The sequence below is a fragment of the Nelumbo lutea genome, chromosome 3 (assembly GCF_056320005.1).
Source record: "Nelumbo lutea isolate HS-2025 chromosome 3, American lotus-T2T, whole genome shotgun sequence".
Taxonomy (NCBI): domain Eukaryota; kingdom Viridiplantae; phylum Streptophyta; class Magnoliopsida; order Proteales; family Nelumbonaceae; genus Nelumbo; species Nelumbo lutea.
Window position 1 is genome coordinate 56,177,791 of NC_142686.1, and position 9,795 is coordinate 56,187,585.

The window sequence follows — 9,795 nt, forward strand, 5'->3', positions numbered from 1 at the left end:
TAGGAACACTTAGTAGAATTTTAAAAGAAATGATAAACTTTGGAATAATAGAAAACTCAACCTAAACTACTTGAAAGTTTGGGGTTGTTTAGCAACAGTTAGAATATCTGAATTTAAAAGAAGGAAACTAGGACCTAAAACATGTGACTATGTGTTTAGTGGACATGCACAAAATAGTGTAACCTATAAATTTCTTGTAATTAAAATAATAGAGTCTGTAATAGAACTAGGACCTAAAATATTGTAGAATACAATATAATAATTGAGTCTTGAGATGTAGTATTCTTTGAGCATATTTTTCCATTAAAAAATGGGAGCAATAAATAGAAAACCATGTCGAGTCTGTAATAGAAACCAAGAACAAGAATTAAATGCTCAAGAAACTAATACTTCACATAGTCCATCAAATCTTGAATCCGATAATCAAGAGATATATTTAAAGAGAAGTAAAAGACAAATTTTGGTGATGGAATGTTCATTTTTTTGGTGGGCAAAGACCCACTAACATACCGCTGGTACAGTATTTTGGAAAGATGCAATAAAAAGTGAAATAGATTCTCTGATCACTAATCACACTTAGAAACTTGTGGATCTTTAACTTATGACTAAGGCACTAGATTGTAAATAGATATTTAAGAAGAAATTAAAGCCAAATGGTATAATAGATAAATTTAAGGCAATATTAGTTGTTAAAGGTTATAAATAAAAGAAAGATATAATTTTCTTTGATACATATTCCCCTATTATAAGATTAATTACAATTAGAGTCTTGCTTACTATAACACCTATATACAAACTTGTAATTCACTAAACGGATGTAAAAACAACTTTCTTAAATGTAGAGTTAGAAAAAGAAATTTACAATGTTAAGCAACTTGAAGGCTTTAAAGTACTAAGGCAAGAGAACAAAGTGTATGACTAATTTAGTCTTTATATGGCTTAAAACAAGTTCTCGAATAATGGCTTGAAAAGTTTTATAATGTATTAGTGACAAGTGGATATGTTAGAAATGATTCTAGTTTACAAAAGTTTGTAGATGATAAATGAATCATCATTTGCTTGTATGTTGATGATATGTTAATAATGGGGACAAATCTGGATATAGTAAGAGAAATAAAACAAATTTTAATGTCCAAATTTGATATTAAAGACATGGGTGAAGCTGATGTAATCTTATGGATTAAAATCCATAAACAACAAGGAAACATCATTCTCTCATAATTCCATTATGTAGAAAATATATTTAAAAAAATTGGACATTATGATTGTAAACTAGTCATGACATCACTTGATTATAATATTCATTTAAGAAAGAATGTAGAACTTGTTCCACAAAAGGAATATGCAAATATAACTGGATCTGTATCTTACCTAATGAAATGCACAAGGCCTAATATAGCTATAATTGTTAGAAAACTAAGTCAACATACTCATAACCCCAGACTTGAATAGTAAGAAGTTTTGGTAAGACTGTTAAAATATTTAAACGGAACCATGAACTATGATTTGGATTATTTAGGTTTTTCTCCTATTTTAGAAGGCTTTATTAATACAAATTATATTTCATAATCAAAGGATAGTACATCTACTAGTGAATATGTTTTTACCTTGGGAAGTGGAGTAGTGTCTTGAAAATCAGTAAAGTTATCCTATAATACAAGTTTGACAATGGAGCTGAGTTTATTGCATTGAAATTGGTAGGGGCCAAGGTAATGTGGCTAATGAACTTACTTGAAAACATGTTCTTGAACTTATTGCATTGAAAATCAGTAAATATATTATTTTGGCCATGACCGGGTTCCATTTATATCTCTCCATTGTGATAATTAAGTAGTTATAACCAAAATCAATAAGGCTTTATTTGAAAACATGTTCTTGATAAGTAAGGTGAAACGTTCAAAACCAACTGATAATATATTTTAAGAGAATATTGCAAGTATGTTTTTGAAAATAACCATGTGACTAGAAATATCATGCTGAAATAGTGTGTTTTGAGAATAATTTTGGAAGAACTATTTTTTATTAAACTCTATAATCATGTGTCTTTTGGTGGGTTACTCATGAGAGGCTCGTGAAGAGAGAGAAAAAAAAAGAGTTATTCGATATCCTAAAGAAATGTTATGATAATACAAGAAAATAAAAGAACAAACTAATAATCGTTTATCTGAGGGCTGTCAGGAGAGTTAATCATTGACATAAATAAAGGATTACCTAAGATCATAATCCCTAACTAACGAAAGACTGAGAGGGTTTAAACAACACGAAAGCACCATATCAAATAGAAGTGAATTAATTGAATATGATAATAATAAAAGGCATTAATCAGTACCAAAGGGATCCCAAGTATTGTTTTATAACAAAAAAATGAATCATTAATTAAATACTGATATACAATTTTTTTGGTCATAGAGAATCTGTTATTTTGACTTATTATTTAGGAAGTAGCTCCATTAGTTAACTCTCCAATTCATTAATAATGGAAAATAAACAAAAGAAGATGGGAAGGACACCCAAAAAGAACAAAATTAAAACAAGCCTAAACACATAGCTAATTAGATACCACCAAAATGAACGAAATTATAAAACCAGAAACCACCATACTACAACACCAAACCATTACACACCACCAGGACAAATCGGGGTCAAAAAGAAATATAGATAGGTATAAAGACGACATGTGGCGAGGCTGTTATGCCAGATGTTACCTTTGATTTTGCATTTGCTACGGTGGAAACTATACGTATCGAAGTGAGCTCACATCAACTGGGTTCAGACTTAAGACAAACTATGTTGGATGAATCACGTTCAAGAAAGGAATTTGGGAACTACCGATATACCAATGGCGGAGAACAGCAGACCGCTAGTATGTCAATGGTTAAGCGATTTGTTGAAGCAGTGCAGGGGAACCTGGGGTGAAGCCAAACCCAACCAGTAATTCTTTACTCATGAAGAGAATCCGTCCCACGGTCTGGGTAACAACTCCCACTATGAAGAGTTTGGTGACGGTATTCTTAGACGCCCAATAGGCTTCATAACAACCGATCAGGGGAGACGATGGGCGGGACCCAGGTCATGGTAATGAGCAAAACAACAGAAAGAGATGGAGGATGGCAGTGAGGATAACGACCCAAAACTAAAGTGAATATGAGATTTGTATGACTGAGAAGAGGCAAGACGAACGTCGACACAGCTACGGGCGGAGACAGTGACGGGATGGTAGGGAAACAACTAATAATAGTAGAAGGAAACGAAAAATCTAATGTCACTAGACGGTAAACAGGGGAGGTTTCTAGTTAGGCTGAGAGCATGCGGTAAGAGGGCAAGAAGGAAACAAGGGAGATCGACGGGAGAGATCCGCCGCCACTAAAAATTGTAGCGGTGATCGGAGATGACAAACCTGGAGATCGGCGATGTCGAACCTGGACCCACACACCTTGCAAGAGAATGGAAACCGCATGGCGATGGGTACGCATCCTTTGTGCTGTTAGATCCCATGATCTATGGACTTCGTCGGCATGTTCCATGGCGATGTGTCATTGTGCTCCTCATTTCTCGGGACAACATATGATATGCGGTAGGATGGATTTCCACCTAGGTTTAAGGGCAGTTTTTGTACAAGGATGAAAATAGATGGACTTCGAATTAGATCAGATAATATCCAAATTTAAATCTGATTAGAAAATTTGATATCCGAATTAGATTTGGTATCCAATCCAAAACTTCTACATTTTTTTTTTTTTGTCGTGGGAGGGGAGGCTAAGTCAAGCACGACGTGCGCTACATGTCCCTCTGCATATGAGGTTTGTGGCACATACAGTAACCGTTATCCAGCCCTACCGAATGGTGGCAATCCACATCATTGGTCTGATCAAGGTTGCAGCGAGGTCCTTATCCACGTCGTTGTCCACGAGGCAATTCAACCGGGGTGAGATACAGCTCCATCAGTTGATATAGTGCTTTCTTGGATATGTTGCATCAACTTTATTTCGGATTTATTATTATTTAAACCACGTTTTATCCATTATGTCTCCAGTTTTTTTTTTATTATTATCTTAGTTCATAGTTGTTTCAATATTTATGGGGGGATTTCATTAATTAAGATGTTGAAGTCTATTGTTGTCTTTCCAAATTCCACCATATCAATGCCTATCCAATTCATATTTTGATACATATCCTCCATTTACAAGCTTATGTGTTGATACCAGGAATCTAAATGCCCCGGCCCAGAGACCAAATGTTTCAGACCGGTTTCGAACATCATATCTGGATTGTTGATACTAGGAACAGCTTATGTGTTCTTATGTTAGCCTTGCCTCAGGCCTCATTTCTCCTCACTAACCCAAAATATGGAATGGCAAATGCACCCAAAACGCTCACCAATTAAACTGCAAACTTGGGACACTACTATAGTTGTTATAAATAATCATTCTTCTCTACCTAACTAACAAGTACAAATACAATAGCAGCTGATGCATGCATGGCTTTGATTTACATTCTAAACTCTAGTTGTCATCCCTCTGGAAATTCATGTCTTCTAAGGGTCGAGCACTTGCAGTCTTGCAGATTCCATGGCAGTCAAGCACTTGCAGATGCCATGGCGCCATGGAAAAGTGGAACCCCAGTAGGATGTTGCGGCAGGCTATGTTCTTCCTCATCTTCCTCTGTTTCCCAGAGGAAACTAGCATAGGCTGCATGGACGTGGCTGCAACAAGAAACAGAAGCTCAAGAATTAATGCAAGGTCTGAATCAACTCAACAGTAAACAATCTGAGACAGATTCTTCTTGTAGAGAACATAAGCATACCTATCATGGGGTGCAGCTTGAACTGCCCGTTCAAAGTAACTTGAAGTTCTTTCATGGTCACGATAGAGCTCCCACACCAGTTTTGCATACTGAGACAGTATTTCCCCATCGATGGGGTCTACTAGTATAGCTCTTGAATAGTATTCCTCAGCTCCTTGTAGGTCTCTCTTAGACTGTAAAAGAATCAGCAAATCAAATCCCTTAGGTAAGGAAAAAGAAAACAAATACTCCATTCAAACAAATGATTGTGACCAGGAACTAACAGAAATTCTGCAATTCAGAGATCAAGCAACTAGACTTGAATATAATCCATATCATCTCTGGAATTGTTTGTCTTGTTGCTCTTTGACCCCCTTCTTGTTTGTTGTAAAGCTAGAATAACAAGAGTTCACATGGCTGGATCTTGTCCTTGCTAACTCTACCATGGCAAAAGGGGTTGAGATTCACCATCTGTTGGTCACATTCAGTATATAACTTAGGAAAGGTGGGCCCCCACTCTCCACATGCATGTTTCCCACTTTTACAGTCCAGACAGAAAAAGGAATCCTTTTATTTTCCCTCCCAAACATCGAGATCAGTTACCCTTCTGTAATTTTGAGCCCATTTGTCTGCAATTTCCCCAGTATCTATTATTGCTGTACTCACAGATTCTGTGTTATGTGAGCAAACCCATGAGACTGATAATTGAAATAGCTAACCAATAGGAAAACTTTTTGGAATTTTCCGACTGTAGAGAAATAACTGGGGAAGGAGATTCCTGTGAATTAGGGAATGAATAACTAGGGGAGGTTGAGTCTGGTGAATTAGGGAATCTGTTCTTCAAGCCGCGACTCTATGGTAGAATCGTTTTGAGTATTGTGAGAAGAAACCTAAGGTCGCAGCCTGCAGTCATAGAGATCCACCATGATAACATATGTGGACTGATTGCTTAACATTTTGCTCTTTCCGACACATCAAAGCCGAGTTACAGATTTGTTACAGTGTCCTAATTCTTGAGTCAAATGCATCTTCCACAACCTTGTTTGAGCAATGGCCATTTTGAGCATTTTCAGCAGCTCCTCTTGGGTTATACAATAACAAGCAGAGAATTCTCAAATTATTTGAGCAATGGCCATCATAGCCACCAAAATGGACTACTCAAGCAGAGAAATCAGAATAAACTCTCTGAAGGGAATCTAACAAGGCAGAGATCAATCACTATTACTATGAAAGAAATGGTGTTATCACTTATCAGGGACCTGGACTACAGATCTCTCCAAGGATCTTGGCCCACCAAACTCATCTATCTGGACCATTCCATCAGGAGTTAACTTCTTGGACAGAGAATGACCCAAGAATCAGGTTCTCCAATATATATTAACAGTCTAATATCGAACATAAAACCCAAGAGGCAGTCCACAGATGAATCAGTCCCATCTTTGATATCTGTCTAAATGTGATTTAGAAAGCAGAGAAACAAAAAGGGAAGCTAAAGAGAAAAATAATTGTTAGATGAATGGACAGAACTCACCTGAGAGAGAAACTGTGCATAATTCCTCAGGAACAAAGAATTGGTTGGATTTTCCTTCACCATCTTCTTATAATGCTCCTCGACGTTTGATCCATCTGGGCCGCTTTCACCAAAGTCCACCGGAACACCACTACTACCACAACCGCCACCGCCACCAAGTCCGCCCGCATCAATTCCAAGACCTCTTGCAAGATAGAGTGGTGGACTAGCCGGCTCTGTTTCTCCTTCAAGTCCCGAATTAAGCTCCTCCTCCATGATCAAACCCATGTTTTTGTTCTTCTTAGAACTGATGTCAGCATTTCCTAAAGCATCAATGCTTTCTCCAATTGTAAGTGACCTCTGCAACAACCCACCTTCTTGGTCTTGTTCTTGTTCTTCGTCTTCTTCTTTCTTAGCTCTCGAGTTATAGAAAGAGAAGCTTTGAATGGTCTCCAATATCGGCATACTGGGTCTTCGGGAAGATACCGTCGGCGGGTTGGAGCACTGGAATTTGTCGACATCGCAGGAAGCCACAGCTAGTCCTTCCAGGTTGCCGTCCGACTGGGCCCTTCTGAAGCCTCTCGAGCCACTACCACTGGACTCCCGATCGATGTCAGTGAAACCCACAACAAAGTGAGAGTTGGGGGGCGAGTTGCAGGAGAATGGGCCGAAGCCGGGGTGATGTAGGCCAGAGTGAGGAAACGAGATCTTCTTGGGATGGTGATCAAAGCTCGATGGGTGTTTGTTGTTGTCGAAGTCTCTGTTGGGACTGTCGGGGAAGGACGAAAGCAAGGACCCAAGAATTGGGGTTGAAGAGCTCCTAAGCAGCATTTCTCCAAGCTTTGATGGATTTGTCTCTCGCAGCTTCAAGAGAGATGCTGGAGAAAGAATCAAAGAAACAGGAATTAATAAGTTGCCGAAAATCTATTTGAAAATTGTAATCAATCAACCAGCCCTTTCGGAGAAGATCCCAAAAGTGTGGGGTGGTTGATAGGTGCAAACTCACGTGTAGTATATCAGAATATGCATGTGATTCCTCCCTGAAAAATCTCCCTCATGATTCTGACGTTTTAATATGTTTTAAAAACCCACTCGGAACCGAAACCGGTTTGGCCACCTGTTTCTGAGTCAACGGTTCGACCATTTAACCATCGGTCGAACAAATTAATGGTTCAAGTCGAACAGATTGATGGTTCAACCATCTGGATCAGCGAAATGCTGACCAAGTCAGTGGTTGGGAAAAAAAGGTCTAAGGATGAAATGAAATCGATTGCTGGAGATAGAAAACCACCTTTTAGGCCCAATGGTCCAACTATCCGGATCGACGACGGTTAGAAAACCACTTTTTACGTAGAACTGTAGGAGATAGAAAACGAAACCAAGCTGAAGCTGGACCACAAGGAACAAAAGGGCAGGTATGCGGTATGCCTCTGTCTCTGGTCCTCCGTCTCGGGCCCAAGTTGGAAAGTGGGTCTCTACTTTGCACGTGGCAAACAACAGGCAGGTTGATTTAAATCCTTCATCAATTGCCACGTATCTCACGTTAAAAAAAAATTTAGGCACACTAATGGGGACACTCTAATAAGTTAGACCAAGCCGAAGTATTTGTTTGAAATGACAATAAAGTACCTTAACTTTTCAATGGAGTTGCCCTCTTATAAATGACAAACGGGATGTGCCAACCTCACCATTTCGTTGTCGGTGGAGGAATTAAATTCGACAACAAAGAAGAAGTTTTGACAAGGGCTTAATATTCATGACCCATTATGAATACTGCTGTGAAGGTGGGTTATGGCCCATCAATACAGTTTGGCCCAGGCTCATGAAACTTCTATATTCAAGCTGATATTGTAATCAATTTGGGAGTTTTGGTGTGAGAAATCAATTGGTGCTAGGGTTGCCACCAAATCTTAATTGACTTGGGAACTGGAATAATTAATGCTCTATAATGGGTTTTCATGTAGAACCTTTAAGTGTGAATGAGTAATGCATCCTATCAATCACCCAACTGGAATGTTCAATTGAATGAATCAAGTAGGTGTTTTCATTATTTTTCATCTTCTCATATTGAAAAATTTGAGAGCTGTTGAGCGCAAGGGAACTTTCTATCATCCTACTCCATGCATATTGAGCTATTTTCTAGCCAAGGGGCTTCAGAATACTGAACTATCAATGAATTAAGAAGGCATGACAGAGAAAAGAAAAAAAAAGAAAAACAGAAGAAATATTTAATCCCCTTGACAGAGATAGAGAGGGAGGGAAGAACTCTTGGTCTTTCTCAGAGAAGTTAATTCTGAATTGGGTACAAAAAAAGAAAAATCTTTTGAATTAATATTCAGGAATCAAGACCAAGAACAAGTATCAGGAGAAGAACTTACCTGTTCACAGAATAAGGATTCAGAACTGAAGAGAGCAAAATCAAGCAACAAATTAAAGGCAAGGAGGTGAGAAAGAGACGCCCATTGTATATATGTGTATAGGGTGGGCGCTGTGAGTGGTGGAGAAAGAAACTAATTAGAGCTCTTGTAATTGAATTTGATTACGTTTGTGAGAAGTAATTCAACGGTGGAGAGGGCTTCCAGCTGTGTAGAAAAAACAACCACCACCCATCTTTAAGCTGTCTCTTCGTGTTCAAGTTGGAAAAGTAGTCATCTCAAGACTGGAGGTTGTGAAGTTACAAGAAACAAGGTGAGCATTATTATCGGCTTTTCAACGTTGGACATCGATTTGGACCATTCTTGTGTCGGTTGGATTGAGCAGAGAAGAGATCTAACTAGTCGCTCCCGGCTCACCAAGGTTGCAGCCTGCGTGGCCTGGTTCCAGCCACTCCGACCCATTGGAGGGTCTCTACTCTCTACTCTCTAGCACTTCATGAGCTTGTCCAACGTCCACGGAAGGGCACCAAAACGTCTATTTTTGGGCCTTGTCATGGACAGCTGCTTGGCTTGGTGTGGGCGTGATTGAAACGCACGTCATTCTCTAAGGACGCTCAAGGTTCAAGCCAACACAGCTTTTGTTGTGCGTCAATGTGTCAGCGGTTTGACCGTCTCGGTCAATAGATTAATCCATAATGTTACTATAAAAATATTTAAAAAATACAGGGCAACTGTTTTAAATTATTCTTACTTTTTAATTAATGGATAAATTCTACCTGTTAATTATTGTCTTGCACCATTATTTATGACAATGGACTAATTATACCACTGTTGATAACATCCGTTAATATTTCGTCAAAATTCGTATACACATGACACCAAGTGATATAATTTTCTTTAAAACCTAATATTAACCTTCGTCCCTCTCTTATTCCCTTGTCCTTCTTCTTTACTGTCTTCTTTCTTTTAGTAAATCGAGTTCTACCTCTGCCTCTGTTTCTGTTTTCATCTCCGTCTCCACCTCTACCTCCATTTCTGTTCCATCTGATCCACCTCTATGTATTTATGAAACAAAACCCATTTCTACATCTCCAAATCCCCCCAAGCCACCCGCATTTGTAGAAGCGT

The 9,795-nt window shown here is 38.6% G+C and overlaps 1 protein-coding gene across 4 annotated transcripts; it reads right to left on the minus strand.

Annotated features, from left to right (window-relative positions):
• Positions 1-4,380: 4,380 nt before the first annotated feature.
• LOC148865102 (uncharacterized) lies at positions 4,381-9,182 on the minus strand. 4 transcript variants are annotated; one of them, XM_088977063.1, is made up of 5 exons: positions 8,671-8,963; positions 7,584-7,809; positions 6,314-7,170; positions 4,804-4,976; positions 4,381-4,702 (listed from the first exon to the last, which is right to left on the minus strand). In XM_088977063.1, the coding sequence occupies exons 3-5, from the start codon at positions 7,121-7,123 to the stop codon at positions 4,576-4,578; spliced, it is 1,110 nt and encodes a 369-aa protein (XP_088833189.1). In that variant the 5' UTR covers positions 7,124-7,170; positions 7,584-7,809; positions 8,671-8,963; the 3' UTR covers positions 4,381-4,575. The 4 variants fall into 4 exon arrangements, with proteins under 4 accessions (XP_088833189.1, XP_088833190.1, XP_088833191.1 ...); XM_088977064.1 differs by having other exon boundaries at positions 7,922-8,730; XM_088977065.1 differs by having other exon boundaries at positions 7,584-7,767; positions 8,671-8,725.
• Positions 9,183-9,795: the final 613 nt, after the last annotated feature.